Below are 17042 nucleotides of genomic sequence, written 5' to 3' on the forward strand. Positions count from 1 at the left end.
CGGTCTGCTTGTGGCCGCCCATGCAGTTGGTCCTGCTCGGAGCGTCGTCGGTTTCGGTTCCAGACTTTACGAAGATGATTTTGTTCGTCTCCGATATGCTTCAATCTGTGGTTGAAGAAGCTCTCGTGGGCTGCTTTTTCTTCGCTCAATGTATCAATCTGGCCCTATTAGTCTCATCCCTCTCTATGCCCAGGTGTCTTGAGTTGCTGATCCTGATCTCGCTTAGAAACCGCAGTTGATGCGCTCCGGGCCTGTTCTATGGAGTATGCAGGAGGAGTCAAGTGGGACAGGAGGAAAGCACATACACACTGCAACCAGATATCTTGCTCTGAGCTCCAGGCCTTTTGGCATCGTGCCAGCTCTGCTCGTGCATGAGCAAGTTTCTCCTCTTGCTCAACTGTCCACTTCGCTCGAGCCTGATCCTCAACGCCCTCCCAACTCACCAGTTTCTTTCGCTGGGTCGTGGAAGAGACATTAACATCAAGAGGGCCGACGTCCTCATCCGACTCGTATTCGACGTGGACTGTGCGAGTAACGGGTGCATACACATTGCTCTCGGCATCGAAACCCTCGTAGGTACTATCCATGCCGGGCTCCTTCGTGCTCGTTTGTTTTGCCTTGAGGAAGGGAATCGGTAGCGGAAGACGGAAAACGTACTTGGTTTTGACGCGGTGGTTGACACCCATCTTGCCTCTTGTCGCTTTCTCGATTGAAATAAGGAGCACAGGTACAAGATAAAATGGTAAAGTGTTGAGAGATTCAACCCCTTGGAAGCCTGAATCAAACTGACAAAGGACCGACAAGGCTACCCTGCGCGCTTACCCACCCCCTAATATATATCCACCATTCGAAACACAACCATATCCGAGACCCTGTTCCAAACCCAACTCAGAGTAAGGTAACCGCCCTATCCTCAGAAATACCCAAGCTGCGCCTATCACGGAGTATCAAGACCAATAATCGGGCCGATCCTACGTCCATCCCTACCGCCACAAACGTTCTCACCCCAACCAGAATTCCCCTATTACCTGGAAGCAGTCGAGAATCCCCGCCAGACCCCATCTTCGCCTCTCCACACAGAGCCATTGGAAGATCTCTAGCCTTGTTTCTCGAAGATCGTGGGGAAATACTTTCCCACTTGGTGTGATAGACCGTCTAGACCGCTGCTCTCATCAGCGCGAGCCACGTTGTATGGCTGTCTTAACTGCACGGTGGAGGCCTGAGCTCATTGAGACGAGAATGATGAGGCAATCACAAGGCCGCTCTGGACTTAAGGCGCCAAGGGCGGAGAGGAGAAGGGGCTTGCACGTTCTTAGCTTCAGTCAGGCCCTGGAAGACGGGAAAACCGGCAAGGCCGTCTATTGATGCGCAGGACTTGGTCAACGTGGCGGGCGGAGAGGGGGTCTGGCTGCAGGGACTACGTAGGCTAAGACGTGATGTTCGTAGGTTGGACTAATCGGGTACTATTTACCTACCAGCGTCTTTCCTTACTTGAGCACCCTACAATACCCGGTAGGTATCAGGTCAATCCTATGAAAAACACATAGGTTTGAAACTGTGGCGAAGACTCGAAGTTCAAAAGTGCGAAAGGAGAAAAAAAGAAAAGAAACAAAGAAGGAAGAATCATCGGGCACATGCACCTGCACAGTCTGACTCGTTCAAGTTTCCAGCAAACCTGCATAGCCAATCATAAAAGAAGTCACTCTCGACAAACGAAATTCATTTAATCGCGCACCCACTAGTCAAAACCGCTCAGATCCAGTAGAATACATAAAAGAAACATATCGCATGCAAAAGGAAGGACAAGACAACCAAACAGACCTAGCACCGCTCATCCAAATGCGAAAGGAATCCAGGTTTCGCGGGCCCAGCCCCGACCTAACTGTACAGTGAAGGCGAACCAAACCAAGCCAACCTAGACTAAGACATCATTTCATATGCAGTTAACATCCACCCGTAATAATCTCTCATACCTAGTCCTTTTCAATCAGCATCACCATCCAGCTTACAGTAAGCCCACCTAGTACCTATCCCCTCTGCAAAATACTCTTCGGCCTCCTCCACCCTACCTCCGACTCTCTCCCCTCACCCGCCGCTCTATCCTCCCGGATCTGCTCTCCAATGATAACGCTCACCAGCCGCCTATGTAGCTCGGCATCTGTCCACCGTACACGTCCATCCCCGCCAGCCTTGCGATCTAGAGCAGCTAGTTCCCGGCGGAACCTGTAGACAATAGCGAACTGAAGCTCTGTGATTGGCACGCCGTAGTTGTTGTCGGAGGTCCAAATGTAATCGCCAATGATGGGTTTGTGCGCTGTTCCTGGGTGCGGGGGAAATAGTTGGGGTGAGTGTTTTGCGCGGTGGTAGATGTGGCGGAGGAGGGAGTAGTGGTTGTCTGTGAAGGGACCGGAGGTTGGGAGGGGGTTTGTCTTGGATTTAGCTTGGGCTTGGGACTGAGGTTGGGGTTGATTCTTGGGGGAGGGTTGCTGTTGGAGGTTCTGTGGTGAGGCTGGTTTTGGTTGTTGTCTCGGAGAGGGTTGTTGGCGTCGTTGTATCGGCGGCGACGGTGACGGTGACAGCGACGGTGAGGAGTGGATGGTGTTCGAATGGGGGATGGAAGGTGCCTCTTGCTCAATGTGCGACTCTGACTCCGATTGTGATTGTGGTTCGGGCCCCGGCTTGCGGACTGGTTGTGATTCTTCGATGTCTCTCACGTCATCTTCAGTCTGCAACTTTTGGAGATCCTCTTCATCCTCTTCGGAGTACTCTTCAATCGGAGTCGGAGGCTTTGCAGATGTTTGCGGTGGGCTCGAGCGCGCATGCTGCGGACTCGGCTCTCGGTTCGGAGCTTTTAGCCACCCTGGTGTGAGACCTGTAATCTTTTGGAACCAGGTTGATCCTGGGTGGTCATTGTGCAAAGGTGGGTTTCTGGGAGTCAGAGACTCTTCGTGAGCCGATATATCAGAGCCTCCGTCATCTGATACGCTAGCATTGTCTGCGAATTCAGGATGATGCCGCCGAATTTCATTCACAAATCTCGTCGTCGGATCGATTTGAAATGTGTCGTCTCCGAGATCTTTCTCCGGGCTGAAGTCCACGTAGTCTTCATGCTCTGCCTCAATCTCGAGTTCATACGGCTCCCCCGATTCCTCGTACAATTTAGCATCTCTTTGTCGTTGTGAGGCTGCAGATGACGGAGCCCGCTGAGAGCCATCCTTCACAGCACTCAAAGGACTACTTCTCCCGTAGTAATAACGAACACGGTTCGGAGTGTCCTCTGCGCGAAGTAAAATGGAAGGATCGACTGCCTGCTCTCTTAATTTGCGGATGTGTGATTGACCCAAATTTGGAACGTTAGATTGTCCATTCACCCAGTAATCCGGCGAGAAGGTCCTGCCATACTCCCTATCTGCTGATGCTGAAGCTCCCTTCCAAGGACTTGACTCCATGTCATCCTGAGGCTCTAGGATGGACCTTTGACCCGAGTTTCCCTCATCCTTTGCTTGCTCTTGCCAGATATCCTCGTAACCATCGTCATCGTCAACATCGTTATCGTCCGCGACGTAGTCCTGTTCCCGATTTATATTTTCGTAGCCCGCGTCGTACTCTTCATCCTCCTGCAGTGGCTCATTCTGCATCAGTTTTTGAGGACTCAAGTCCACATCATCTACGTCATCCATTGCATCAGAGCCGCGAAGGTCGCTCGCGTCACTATCAATCACGATGACCTGGCTTGAATTTGCCATTTGAATGGTGCGGCTGATGGCCTCCCTTTCTCTCTGCCACTCTGCAAACCGCCGTTTCATCTCCGTGCTGGGCGAGGACTCGGTCGGGCCATCTAATTGACTATTAGGAGTCCTAGACACGTTTGGACTTGTTTGGGGAAGGTCCGGGCTGTGTGAGGCTTCCTCTCTCTGTATTTCTTCTTCAAGCAGAGTCCGTCGCCTGGGACTCCTGATCTCTTTCATCCGCCGTCTTATTGCGAGGACTTGCGCAAGTCCTAGCGCAGCCCCTAGAAGTCGCTGCGAGTGCAGATCCAGATCACTGAATATCAATTCTAGTCGTTGCCGAGGTCTCATATAGTCCGGAACAGGCCTCCCTGGGCTGTAAGCGGGATTCGATCGGCTCAGAACACGTTCAAGAGCTATTCCCGTCCTCACTAATTTGGCCAATTGTAAGGGTTTTCTTACGGGTTTGATGGGGACTGCGGGTGAAGAGAAGCGTTTCGTTACACTAGACTGGCGGTCCGTTCGTGAGCGTGAAAATTCAGGCTGCGGCTCTGGGGAAGGCATTGGATCAAGATCTGATCTCGAGGCGGAGGCTTCCTCCCTAATATATTCCAGTGGCTTCGTCTTTCGTCTTAGAACACCATTTGCTTCTCGCTCAATGAACGGCTTGAGAGGGCCTTTGGCCAGCTTCTCGTTAGTCAAAGCGTGTTGCCTAGCAGAGGGAAGCGTGTCAAGCGAAACCATACTGAAGCCTTCGCTTTCCATGATAGAGTCAAACTCTCTGTGTTCATTCGTAGGATCGCCATTGTACCTTTCATTTGGCTTAGAGGCACTGGTTGCCGTCCCCTGGATTGTTTGCGTACGCTCCTGTCGGTCATCGTCTACCTGTGATGATGAAGCTGGGGTCGGATAGACACGTGGTGGCATGGGTGTATGGCCCGCATGTATGCTGTTCTCGGGCGAGAGTGCTTCAATGTCTCGGACCGGTGTTGGCATCTTAGAGGGCGTTGAGTGTAGATCATCGTCGCCTTGATGGGAATGGAAACGATCTATCGCATCTCCATCTGGAGTATCAAAGCTCGGCCCAACGCTGTGAACTTCAGGGCCTAAATCAGTCACCGGCGGCTCCATTTGACCAGGAGTGTCGAAGGGAATGTCCATCGGTTGATTATCGTCAAAACCATCGTCTGAGTCCGCGTCACCAGCAAGGTCCAGAGGGCTCCAACTGCGTCGGTCCAGCTCCGTGCCTGTCGAAACTGGAACACCAGCCTCAATTTGCTCGGGGTCCTCCAACCGTGTATCATGCTCATTTGTCTCAGGTTCTGGTTGATATTTTCGCGGTCGACCTCGCCGTCTCTTTTGCTCACTGTTCACAGGGCCGGGTGTGTGGCCGGGGCTGCCAGCAAGCGGAGTCGCATTTAGGGCGACGGACTTCCGGGGGCGGCCGCGCTTCCGGGGCGTTTGTTCGGAGTCATCCTTGAGCGGTATTTTTGTGGTGAAAGTTGACGGTTTATTTCGTTTGCGTGATGGGCTTGCTTGCTCGTTCTCATCTTGTGTTGCCTCGAGTGTCACCCGAATGCGCCAGGGACTCACATTGCCATCCGGCTGAGCTTTGGCCGGAGATGACGAGCGTTGCCGACCATTCGATTTCCTCGTAGGCGATCCGGGAAGCACAATATCGTCGAATCGAATTGAGTGGGCGCTCTTCGCAGGACTCAGGTTAATGCGCGACCGTTTCCGTTTGGCGGCGCCGGGGGTCTGAAGGATTCGGAGGTTTGCCGGCGACATGAGGCTGCTTTGACGGCCAGAGAAGGGTTTGAACGGGGAGGATATCAGGTAGTCGGCATCGGCTGGAGGCGCAAGGATGTCCGGAGAGGAGCTTGCGCTGTGGGGGGAGAACATTGAATGCAGCATGCGAGGGAGACCGCCAGCGCGACCGAGGAAGAAGTTACCAAAAAAAAAAAAAAGACCAAGCGCGTTAACAAGCTAATTCCAAACACGTCATATCTTGTTTGCAAGAGGCCAAGAGAAATATAAACAGTTTCAGTATACAAATCGTTAGAAAAACCAAAGTCGTAGCGGGGGAATCATTTAGTTAGAGGAGCATCTCGTGGAGCATAAACACACGTCTTCCAAATCAGGAATCTAGATTGCCTTAATCTTGCAGCCTTAGGCACTAAGCTGCTTGCCCGATCAGGACTACTGCCGTGCCGCTTTACTGCTTACACAGTTTGAACTTACGTAGTACACCCATAGATATAGGTAAACTCCACCTGCAGCCTGCTCAAAGTGCCGTTGGGTCAGCTCCTGCGTCCAATTCTCCTTGTTAACAATATTAATGTCTATGACCTCAGGCTTGAGCAGTACTCCGTAGTACTATACAGTAGTACCTGTCAGATCACGTGGTGGAGCTAAATCGAAGATAGAAACTAGGGCGTCGATCATCCTGGGGAGTCTCCGGGGGCCTGCGTCCCATCCGGGTCCCTGACAGTTCAAGCCTTCAAGCCTTCAACACCCCAACTCTGCTGCTCAATAATTGCTCCGGAATCCTGTCCGGATATCACCCCGTGACAGCTAGTATAATACCGGTCAAGCCATCCGCGCATCTTTGCCTACCTTGGTAAACTTCCGGAGGCTGATTACGTCGTTGCTCAGGCATTCAATTCCACCAATATCTCATGGCCAATTGCTGCTCATTCTTTGTTTCCCCCGCCAATTTCTCCGCATCATGAGGTAACGTTGGAAAACTAACTAACTATAAAAGATACCCCCCTGCTGCTTGCGAGGAGTATGCTTACCCAGCTGCCCACGCAACTCCGCTTCTGGATCTGCCCTGCGCGCTTTTCTCCTCGCGTTGCCCTTGTGTACTGCTATATCTTCATCGGAGTGCTCGCTCTCCTAACATACAACATGTACCTTAAACATTCTACGCCGGCCTTCCTCCTGGGACTTCTAGCCTCCACCCAGGATGTCACGGCCGCACCTCAAGCAACCTCAACCCCAACTCCAACACCTCAGCCACCAGTTGCAGATGCTTACAAAGTGTACACCATCAGCGCTGGGAACATCACCGCCAAATTGATTCCCCACGGCGCGCGCCTGACTTCATTGCTTGTGCCCGATCGCGAGGGGCGACCCCAGGACGTCGTCGTGGGCTTCGACGACCCTACCCAGTACAGTGACGACGACAACTACTTTGGTACCGTCGTTGGTCGCTATGCCAATCGCATCAAGAATGGCACCTTTACCATCGGCGACACTCAACACCGTATACCCACCAATGAGAACGACGGCCTAAACTCGCTCCATGGTGGTGAGGTTGGCTACGACAAGCGCAATTGGACCGTAACGGCTCACTCTGACTCCTCCATCACCTTCTCCTTCTACGACCACGCTCTGGAGGGCTTCCCTGGTGATGTTCTCACTCATGCGACATACACCGTAGACAACAACAACCCAGCCGGCGAGCCGCAGCTGACCACCAAACTCGTCTCTCTGGCCCTCACAGAGGCTACCCCAATCATGCTCGCGAACCACATCTACTGGAACCTCAACGCCTTTCGTGATGCCAACATCCTAGAAGATGTCACCCTTCAACTTCCTCTCAGCACCCGCTTCATCGCCACAGACGGCATACTCATCCCCAACGGTACAATTGCCACCGTAGACGCCTACAACGGCGCCCCTGACTTTACGTCTCCCAAGCTCGTCGGTCAAGACATTAACGACGCCGCCGGCCTCTGCGGCACAGGCTGCACAGGCTACGACAATTGCTGGATCATTGATAGGCCAACCGGTTACTCCTCCGATGCCCTCGTCCCAGCCCTCCATATGTCCTCCCACAATACCGGAATCACCCTCGATGTCTCAACAAACATGCCCGCTGTCCAGATCTACAGCTGTGTCGGACAAGACGGGTCCGACCCCGTTAAGCCCTCACAGATCAAGGCCGCGAAAGACGCGGGTTTCAACGGGCCAACGACGCTCGACAAAGCTACTTGCCTTGTCATTGAGCCTGAGGGTTGGATTGATGGCATTAATCAGCCAAGCTGGGGGCAGCTGGAGAACCAGATCTTCACTCCCGGGGGGTTGCCCGCGGTCAACTTGGCGGTTTATCGTTTTGGAACGGCTTAAATCGCCTCGATTTTGGTTATCTATCTAGCAATCTAGCTTGGATCTAATAAGCGTGTAATATGAGATTAATCAATTCCACATTGGTTTGGATATCGGCGTTCTAGATTAAAGCTCCAGGGCTGTGGCACAGTACAGAGCATATTACGGTCTAGAAAGGCTCGTTCTAGTGTCATATTCTCCATCATTATTCGTTGTGAAATGGCTTCCAAGCAGAATCAAAAGATGCATTACTGATATATTATCCCCATCCAGCCAGAGTCCAGCTCGACCTATCGCCAACTCGCAACGACCGTCGATCACCATTGTTGGTAAGACCAGATCCAAGGGCCTGTTGGCTCTCACGATGGCTACTAAGATGCTCAAACTCCCGACTGGCGCCGGAAAGACCATTCTGAAGGTACTTCTCACGCTCAATCTCTACCAGCCCTCGGATCTTTAGGCTGGTGGCTAGACTAGCGCCTGCCCAAGGACCAAGAGACTCGACTTCGCGAAGGAGTCCTTGGACAGGCGGAGCAGAATCTTTCTCTCGGCTGCGGAGAAGTTTCTGTTCTATAGGGTCGACTTCGACTTCTGCCTCGTCAGCTGTTTCGTAGTCTGACTCAGATGGTGTATCGTCTGCATCTTCGGGGCTGGGTTTGGTTTCGGATGTCTCTAAGGTGGACTTTGACTGCTTGGAGATGTTGAGTCTTTGTAGTCTCTGCAAGACCACTTTCCCTCGGACGGGGCACCAGCCGTAGGTCTTAACTAGGTGGTCTACTTCGTCGAGGATGCGGCGACGAACGCCTGGAATACTGGCTCCGCCGCCAATGAAGATAACACGTGACATGCATATACCCCGAACGTCCGGCGGAAGACTTAGGAGTGTGTTATAAACTAATAATGAGATGGGTTTTTCGTCGTCGTCCAAGTCGCAATCCGCCACGCCTTCGGCGAAAAGGACCTTTTCCACCGGCTCTGCCAGTTTGTAGAAGGGTAGGTCGATGTCGGAAAAGCCTGGGTTTGAGGGGGATGGTATGGAGACCATCTTGTCTAGGAGATCGGCCACTGGACCTTTCTTCGTTTCTCCTTGCTGGTAAGGCTTGCACCATAGAAACCGACTAGCAATTTCTTCGCAAAAGTCGAAGTCCGCTAAAATTGTATCCCCGGATGATGTTTGTCCAGAAAGCCGTGATACCAGTCGTCCCGTCTCTTGTATTAATGACTTCATAGCCCTTGTACTTCTTTTCGTCACAACCTCGCGGTACTCATATAGTCCAGACACGATCGTTTCCGCCCAGCCGATGTCAACAACCAGAGCCGACCGCAGTCCAGCTGCCGTCGTGGTCATCGCAGCGCTCGTCAGTAATGTGATGCTCGGTATTCTCCATCGATTAAAGAGCGTAGTAAGGACCGAAGACAAGAGTGGATGTGGTATCACAGATGGTAGGACGAGGACCAATCGCGCCGAGCCCGCGTCGGTCAAAAGGTACTTGTTGTACATCTCTCGAAACATCCGCTCAATCTTATCCTCGACAAGCCCCATATCAACATAGCGTAGGTTCATCTTCCACAACTCATACGGTTTTGTCCAGTCCTCCGGTTTTGCTGGCGGTGGCGGTAGGGTGTCGTCGGCGACTGGTGTGCCCTTTAGCCAGCGTCTGTAGTCCCCGGATCTCCGCGATTCTTCTGGTCCAAATCCCACTATACATTTTGGCTCGCTCTCCCCCTCGAACCCGGCCCGCATCCACCGGGCACCTAGTTCAATTATGATCGCATCTTCTTCAACGCGGTATGTGGAGCCGGAGGAGGTACTCGCGAAGGAGTTGTTGTTCGATCGCAATTGGTGTTGCGGAGTGTGCGGCGGCGACCTTACGGACTGGTTTTGGCGTAGACTCATTTGTATGCGAATGATATTGTTCGTCAGATATCAACGCGGAGTAGGTTCTGAAGTACGTGGATTGCGGCGGGGAAGTTCAGGGATAACGAGTTCGGTGAAAAGAGCAATTCATGCTTTCCACGTCAAGATTATTTCAACAGATGGTGTATCAGAGCTTCAAGACATGAGCTGTACAATACACCAAAGCAAACAGCTCAATTCAAGATCAACTCCTTCAGCTGTTTGCTCCGGGTTAAGATGCCAAGAAGGAGCGATGGCCGATGAGGAGGGTCGGATCTTCATCGGCCCGTTGCCCCGGCCGGTGGATGTCAACAAAACAACCTCAACAACCTCCAATTGAGCGCAGAAGCCTTTCTTCTCTTCTTTCTGTCTTTTTTTTGGTGTCCTGGAAGCTTCCTATATGGGGATCCCCGGGTAAGAGTTCCACTATCAAGACTGCCCACCTCCAGCGCCTCTGTACCCAAGCGGAGACGTAAACAAAAATATATCTCAAAAGGACCCCGTCACAGTTACTAACTACCAACCAGACTTATCAATGCACTCGGTGCCGGGGAGCGTATCTCCTTATCAAAGCTTGCAATAGCACATTTGGAGCGTCATTCAAGGCCGATTCGCGTGGCTGTCGATATTTCAATATGGCTGTTCCAAGTGCAAGCTGGCCGCGGTGGCAAAAATCCTGAGCTCCGCACCTTATTTTACCGGTTGCTGAAGATTTTGGCGCTGCCGATTCACCCCCTTTTTGTTTACGATGGCAAAGATAAACCACCATTAAAACGTGGGAAAGCTGTCTCGGGGCGGAGTTACGGAAGTGCACCCATTATCCACCTGTCGAAAATCTTGATCGACCTGTTCAGCTTTCCTCGCCATGATGCCCCAGGTGAAGCAGAGGCGGAGTGTGCAAGACTGCAGATGGCTGGAGTGGTGGATGCGGTAATGAGCAACGACGTGGACGCATTGATGTTCGGATCAGGTTTGACTATCATGAACTTCTCCAAAGAAAGCGGGACTGGCTCTGCAGCTGCAACGCACGTTACGTGCTATAAGATGGGAAACGAAGATGTGTCGAACGTGCAGCTTGATCGTCCTGGGATGATTCTGTTTGCCATGCTCAGCGGAGGCGACTATCTACCCTCGGGTGTACCAAAATGTGGCAGCAAATTGGCCGCAGAAATTGCAAAGGCGGGATTCGGCGGAGATCTTCTCGAAGCACTAAAAGCGGACGGAGAAGAGTTGGACTCGCGGCTGAACGAATGGAGAGACAGATTACAGTATGAGCTCGAGGAAAACGAAAGCGGCTACTTTCAAACCAAACACAAGGTCGTTCGAATACCAGAAACATTTCCCGACCGGACCACGCTATCGTACTACGCCAGTCCTGTTGTCTCGTCTGAACCGGAAATCGAACTTCTGAGACGTCGCCTGCGCGGCGCTTGGGATCGAGATATTGATGTTTATCAACTAAGACAATTCACTGCCGACGCCTTGGATTGGAACTACCGTTCCGGAGCAAGAAAAGTTATCAAACTCCTGGCTGAGCCCCTGGTCTCTTATAAGCTTCGTCTTGGACAACATCCTTTGGCTTCTGGCAGGCCCAGACTATCCAACAGTGATGCACCAATCTTGGACAAAGTACACAAAAGCCGAACCAGTTTTAGCACAGATGGTTTAACCGAACTGCAACTTGATATGATTCCACTAGATGTGGTTGGCTTGGACCTCCTAGCCGAAGAACCGAATCCCCCGTTACCCTCACAGGCGACAACGGCTCTAGGTGAAGAAGAAGAAGATGGAGAAGGCGAGGCAGAAGCAGAAGCAGAGATTGTTCCTCAATCTCCAACAAAGAAAAGAGTTACCAAGCGGTACGATCCTTTCACCACAGAGAAAGTGTGGGTCTTCGAAACACTGGCCAAAATGGGTGTACCCGGAGTTGTGGAGAAGTGGGAGAAGGAGCAGCTGGCAAAACAGTCCGCGCCTGCAAAGAAGACAACAACCCGGAAACCGGGCCCTCGACGACGGAAAGAGCTGGATCCAAGTATGAAACAGGGCAGTATCCTGAAATATGGTACACTCAAGAAAGGACGCTCCGATATGTCTGATTACAAGAGCGCGCACTTGTTCGAGGCGGCAGTGTCTACAACTTCTCCGCAAACAAGGGCCCCCCGGTTCTCTAGTCCGGGGACATATGGGCTAGCATTGACTCCCCCTAAGGTCGAGCAGCGTGCAGATGGGTTTGACTACCTAGTTGATCGCTTTGCTTCGTGCGACCTTTCCGGCTCTCCTGTTAAACGTCGCCCAGTTACAGGATTCCCAGCCCCTCGGAGAGCTATAGATTCAAATGGCGCCGAATATCTAGAGGTTGCAGATGAAGATTATCTCACGCCCGAGCCCCCTAAACTCCGCATGAGCTACTCAAATACGAGCTACCGAGAAATGCGCTGTCATAACTTTTTCTCGCCCTGCACAACTCCTCAGATGCCAAGTCCAGCTCGACGGGAGTCTTCTGATATCGATAAGATAGAACAAGCTATTGCGTCACTGCAGCTAGATATCGATGAAATCACGGCTGCACTAAAGTCACCTAAGAAGTCCTCAAAACCGCAACCTAAGGAAAAGGAGCTTGTCATCGAAAGTACCACTGCTGCCGAATATTTACCTGAGGAAGAGATTAAGCCAAAACGCCGAGGGCGGCCTGTTGGAGGACAGAAGCCGGTCCCTTCGTCCGTTTCTGAGGGAACCTTCCCTGATACTCTCGAAACTAAGAAAGTGCTAACCCACATTGAGTCTGTTGTTGTTTGCGGCGGTTATTGGACTGTGGATAAAGAAGCCTCGAAAGAAGATGAGAATGAGCAATTTACATCCGAAAAGGCTACACAAGATAAGAAAGGCACAAGAACAAGAAAGAAGCGGATCCCTAGGGTCAGTATTGTGGATCTGACGCTGGCTTGAGCCTTGATCAGAAGGCTACCTAGGGTACTCCATTTTGACCCACTCTGGTGCATCTTGCATATGTTTATAAAGCGAACTTGGAATTTTGGATGTGATACGTGCGACATGACATATAAACTGAAGTTTGGCGTTGTGGTAGCATGCGCTCTGGATTTAAGGGGCTTCTTCTTTCTTTTTACAGTTGGCGACGAATTCGAAATTTTTTATCTCTTTCTCACCTTCGAACCTATTGCAATAAGTTCGTAGTGCTGGCTGCTTAAGCTCGGTTTGCGTTGTTGCTCGAGGTATGATCGTGGGCTCGGTCTATTTAATAAACATTAAGCGCATAGATTCTTGCCTTGGAGGATGCTTGAATCTGAAAGTCTCGAGGAGTTGATCGAAGTGGGGTGAAGGTTGGAAGGTTGGAGATGAAAAGGAGCTTAGAGATGAAAGGGAGGGAGGAGAGTGATAGCGGAAGAGAAGAAAAACGGAAGGAGCGCCGCCGCGCCTGCCCACCCCTCTACAGTTCAAAGCCAACCCGAGTAATCCAGTTCAGTTATGTATATTTTTTATTCAGTCTCAGTATATTTTTGGAATCGACAGCGGTGGTCAATATCGGTGTATACAGTACATGCACGTATGGGACACATCCCGCATGCGATTATCAAGGAGTGTGAGGGACTCAGTCACATCCCAGATGGTGTATTAAACAAGAGGGGAATACATTAGAACAAGCAAAAGTGATCGGCGAAAAAAAAAGCTATGAACTGGATTGTATGCAAGAAAGAAAAAGAGAGAATGGGAAGAGGCAGCGCTCTACTCTATAGAGCTAGCACTGGCACAGCCAAGGCCATTAGCCACGTCATGGAGACGCGGATGGAGGATGCGGCGCCCGTGAACTCCGGGAGGGCAGGCGACGGGGTCACGGTGCCGGAGGGGGTGTTTGTGGTCATGGTGGCGGTTGGGTTGGTCCACGGGTTGGTCAAGGTCGTGGAAGCAGTTGCAGTGGGCACGACGGTAGGCTGGGGGATGAGCTCGATGGAGGTCGGGTTGGGGCTCACACCAGTGTTGCCCGAGCCGCCGGATCCACCACCGACAGTCTCAGTGACGGTGGAGAAGGAGACCTGAGGGACAGTGACAGTGTAGGTCGAGTAAGTGATGGTCGTGCACGGGGCGGAAGTGGGTGCAGGGGACTCGGTCTCTTCGGGGCTGACGCCAGTTGGGGTGGGGACGGCAGGAGGCGTGAGAGTGATGGTCGTGGGAACGTTGGTGATGATACCGGGGTTCTCAGGGACGTAGGCAGCACAAATACCAGTCATGTAGGAGAGAGCGGCTTGGACCTCGTCGGTGGATGCTCCCCAGGCCTGGATACAAGAGATGACCTTGTCGGTGAAATCAGCCGAAGGGCAGAAGCAGGAGATGTCGCTGTTCGACTTGCAGTCAGGGATCAAGCTGAGCCAGGTGTTGATACACTTGGGCACAACGTCGGGGCAAGAGGTTGTCGGGACAGGGACAGGGGGGTTGGACGAGCTCTCCTCAGGAGTAGATGGGGTCTCCACGGGGGTGGAGGGAGTCTCTTCAGGGGAAACTGAGGTAGGGACTGCGGGAATAGTGGAAGTCTCCGTGATCGTGGCAGTAGAGATTGTGGTGTAGGTGGAAGTGATTGTCTGGTCTCCATTGGTGATCGTGGTAGTAGCCGGGCAGGTAGTGACAGTGGTGTAGGTGATCTCGGTGACGGTCTGACCAGGAGGAGGAGGAACGTTGGAAGTAGTGTCAGGCACATCTGGGGTCTCTTCAGGGGCAGAAGGAGTCTCTTCAGGGGCAGAAGGAGTCTCTTCAGGGGTTGAAGGGGTCTCTTCAGGAGCCGAGGGAGTCTCTTCAGGAGAAACTGAAGTAGGAACAGGGATTGTCGACGACTCAGTGATGGTGGCTGTCGAGATGGTGGTGTAGGTGGAAGTGATCGTGTTGTCACCCTCGGTGATCGTGGTAGTGACAGGGCAGGTGGTGATCGTCGTGTATGTGATCTCAGTCACGGTCACTTCGTCCTCTTCAGGTCCAGGGGTGGTAGCAGGCGCCTCTGGGGTAGTAATGGGGTTGGCAGAGGTGGGCTTGGTGGGCTCAGCAGGGGTGGAAGTGGGCACCTGGGAAGGATGGGTCACAGTGCAGCCACCGCAGACAGTTGTGGTCAGAGTCAGAGTCTCCGTGGTGAGGGTGCTGGTGGTGGTGGTGATTGTGGATTCGCCAGAGGTAACAGTCTCGGTGACCGGGCACCAAGTCACAGTGGTGTAAGTGATCTCAGTGGTTGTCGAGCCTGCAGGAGGAGGCACAGCAGATGACGAAGAGTCTGGGCTCACGCTAGTGGGGATGACCGGGGTGGAGGTTGAGGATCCAATAGGGTTGGTGACAGTTGGGGTCTCTGAAGGACCGGTCTCGGCAGGAGGGGGGACTTCCACAGAAGAGGTCTCGGCAGGAGGGGGAACCTCAGTTTCTTCAGGGCCACCAGGGACTGAAGTAGTCTCAGTGGGAGTGTCTGTGGTGGTAACCGGGCACCAGGTGGTGGACACAATGACAGTGGAGGTTGTGACCGAGGTCGAGTCAGCAGGGCAGTCCGTCACTGTGGGAGCGCACTGCGTGATGGTGATCTCGCTCGTGGTGTAGACAGTCGACAGGGTGTAGGGGATCGAGGTGCTGCCGCCGGCCGGGGGAGTCACGTACGAGGTCGTGGAAGGCGGGTGAATGATGGGGGTGGACGACGAGCCGGGGCTGACATCGGTAGGGATACCAACAGGGACAGTGTCCACAGGAGTCTCAGAAGGACCGGAAGGAATCTCAGGAGTGGAAGTAGGGAGATCCGGGGTAGGGACAGGAGCAGAGCTCTCGGGGAGAGAGGGAGGAGTGAATGTAGGCTTTCCAGGGCCACAGACGAAGCCAATGCTTCCAATACCCAAGTCGCAGTCGTCGTGGTCAGCGTAGTCAGGCAGTTCGAAATCAACGGAGATGGCACCACCACACTGGTCGTTAGAGACCTCCGAACCGGCGGAGTTGCACTTGGCGACCTTTTTACACTTGGAACCGTCGGGCATGCCAAAGGAGATGGTCACGTCGACCTCCTTGGAGGTGAAGAGGTGGAACTTGTCGATGGAGAAGCCGGCCTTGTCGGCACCGCACTTGATGGAGGGAGTGGACCAGGAGCCCTTGTTGATGCCCTTGGAGACCTTTCCTGTGATGCATTTGTTCTTCGAGGTTGTTAGTGCCTGTCTACCTCTGGTCAGTGCTAGAAGGATACTTACGTTGAAGGTCCGGGTACGGAGACCACCGAAGCCATTGCTGCAGGAGAAGCCAGAGAAGTCCAAGCCACCAAAGGATGAGAAGTCTCCAAAGTCGAGACTCTCCCAGTTGAAACCGGTCTGCTGCTCATCGGTACACTCGTTGTTGGTGTTCTCAGGAGCGGAATAGCACTTGTCACTGCCCCACCACCACTGCTTCATGCGTCAGTAGTTGCTCACCCTTCATCCAGGGTAGGGCTACTTACGTTGCCAGTGGCCTGGGCAGTGGCCAGGAGGGAAAGGACCGAGACCAAAGAAGCGGTCTTCATGGTGAAAGAATGAGTGGTCTAGTATAGTAGTAATAACAGAAGCGGATATCGAAACCAGTCGACACCGGAAGTGAGAGAGAAGGTACTGATGTACAGAAAAGACCGCGGAAGTGAAGCACAAGACAGTAACGAGTGTGTCTGTGTCTATGGAAAGGACAAGAGAAAACAGAAAAGAGAAGATAACGATGGAGGAAAAGAGATGGAGACTGAACAACAACAAGAGACAACGAGGGGTCTTTATAAGGGTAGCATGATGAGACGCTGGCGCCAGGGGGAACAAGCAGCCTTTGGGCATACTGTAACTCCAAGAGCTCCACATTGAGTGAATGGACGAGTATAGAGAGCAAGTAAGACAAAGTGAGAGCGCCATTGTATCAGGATCAAGCCCTTTGAGCCGTAGAGGGACTGGTTCGTCACAGAACCGCTGCTGGCGCGAAGCCACCACCAATCACACTCTGTTTCATCGCAGCCGCCGGCCCTGCAGAAGCGTCTCGCCAGACCTATTAATATCCCCAGTAACTCTGATAGGTATCGGTCAACCGGTACCTTCCCCTGACAGCTACAACAGAATTGATTAATGCAAGGGTTGCTGTTGCCTGAGTCTTTAAGCGCTGAACTGCTTGCTGAACTGCTTGCTCCCCGCACGGAGTGCTCGGATTTGCACACAACTCGTTCATCTTCTTTGATCGGCACAACTGAAGAAACTACTCGAGATCTAAGAATAAGTTTATTTTATTTTATTTTATTTTGTTTGTTTATTTGTCTGCTTAATGATTTCAAATCC

At 52.4% G+C, this 17042-nt stretch overlaps 6 protein-coding genes across 6 annotated transcripts; 2 read left to right on the plus strand and 4 right to left on the minus strand.

Annotated features, from left to right (window-relative positions):
* Positions 1-27: 27 nt before the first annotated feature.
* BJY04DRAFT_109145 (uncharacterized protein) lies at positions 28-781 on the minus strand. Its single transcript, XM_073708098.1, has one exon. It carries the CDS (start codon positions 684-686, stop codon positions 174-176), a length of 513 nt encoding a protein of 170 aa, XP_073568469.1. The 5' UTR covers positions 687-781; the 3' UTR covers positions 28-173.
* A 1073-nt stretch (positions 782-1854) lies between these two features.
* On the minus strand, positions 1855-5630 carry BJY04DRAFT_229690 (putative AT DNA binding protein; the record flags this gene model as incomplete). Its single annotated transcript, XM_073719121.1, has 1 exon — positions 1855-5630. The coding sequence occupies one exon, from the start codon at positions 5628-5630 to the stop codon at positions 2028-2030; it is 3603 nt and encodes a 1200-aa protein (XP_073568470.1). The 3' UTR covers positions 1855-2027.
* Positions 5631-6435: 805 nt separating this feature from the next.
* Positions 6436-7940, plus strand: BJY04DRAFT_109192 (aldose epimerase family protein). Its single transcript, XM_073708100.1, has one exon. The coding sequence runs from the start codon at positions 6519-6521 to the stop codon at positions 7860-7862; it is 1344 nt and encodes a 447-aa protein (XP_073568471.1). The 5' UTR covers positions 6436-6518; the 3' UTR covers positions 7863-7940.
* Position 7941: 1 nt separating this feature from the next.
* BJY04DRAFT_109191 (putative actin-related protein RO7) lies at positions 7942-9929 on the minus strand. The gene has a single exon (XM_073708099.1). The coding sequence runs from the start codon at positions 9736-9738 to the stop codon at positions 8101-8103; it is 1638 nt and encodes a 545-aa protein (XP_073568472.1). The 5' UTR covers positions 9739-9929; the 3' UTR covers positions 7942-8100.
* A 70-nt stretch (positions 9930-9999) lies between these two features.
* BJY04DRAFT_195337 (crossover junction endodeoxyribonuclease) lies at positions 10000-12940 on the plus strand. The gene is made up of 2 exons (XM_073712196.1): positions 10000-10152; positions 10266-12940. Exons 1-2 carry the CDS (start codon positions 10139-10141, stop codon positions 12682-12684), a joined length of 2433 nt encoding a protein of 810 aa, XP_073568473.1. The 5' UTR covers positions 10000-10138; the 3' UTR covers positions 12685-12940.
* Positions 12941-13096: 156 nt separating this feature from the next.
* BJY04DRAFT_195339 (extracellular serine-threonine rich protein) lies at positions 13097-16561 on the minus strand. Its single transcript, XM_073712197.1, has 4 exons — positions 16196-16561; positions 15954-16142; positions 14482-15899; positions 13097-14460 (listed from the first exon to the last, which is right to left on the minus strand). Exons 1-4 carry the CDS (start codon positions 16256-16258, stop codon positions 13485-13487), a joined length of 2646 nt encoding a protein of 881 aa, XP_073568474.1. The 5' UTR covers positions 16259-16561; the 3' UTR covers positions 13097-13484.
* Positions 16562-17042: the final 481 nt, after the last annotated feature.

This window comes from Aspergillus karnatakaensis, assembly GCF_047715665.1.
Source record: "Aspergillus karnatakaensis strain CBS 102800 unplaced genomic scaffold BJY04scaffold_44, whole genome shotgun sequence".
NCBI classification, from domain to species: domain Eukaryota; kingdom Fungi; phylum Ascomycota; class Eurotiomycetes; order Eurotiales; family Aspergillaceae; genus Aspergillus; species Aspergillus karnatakaensis.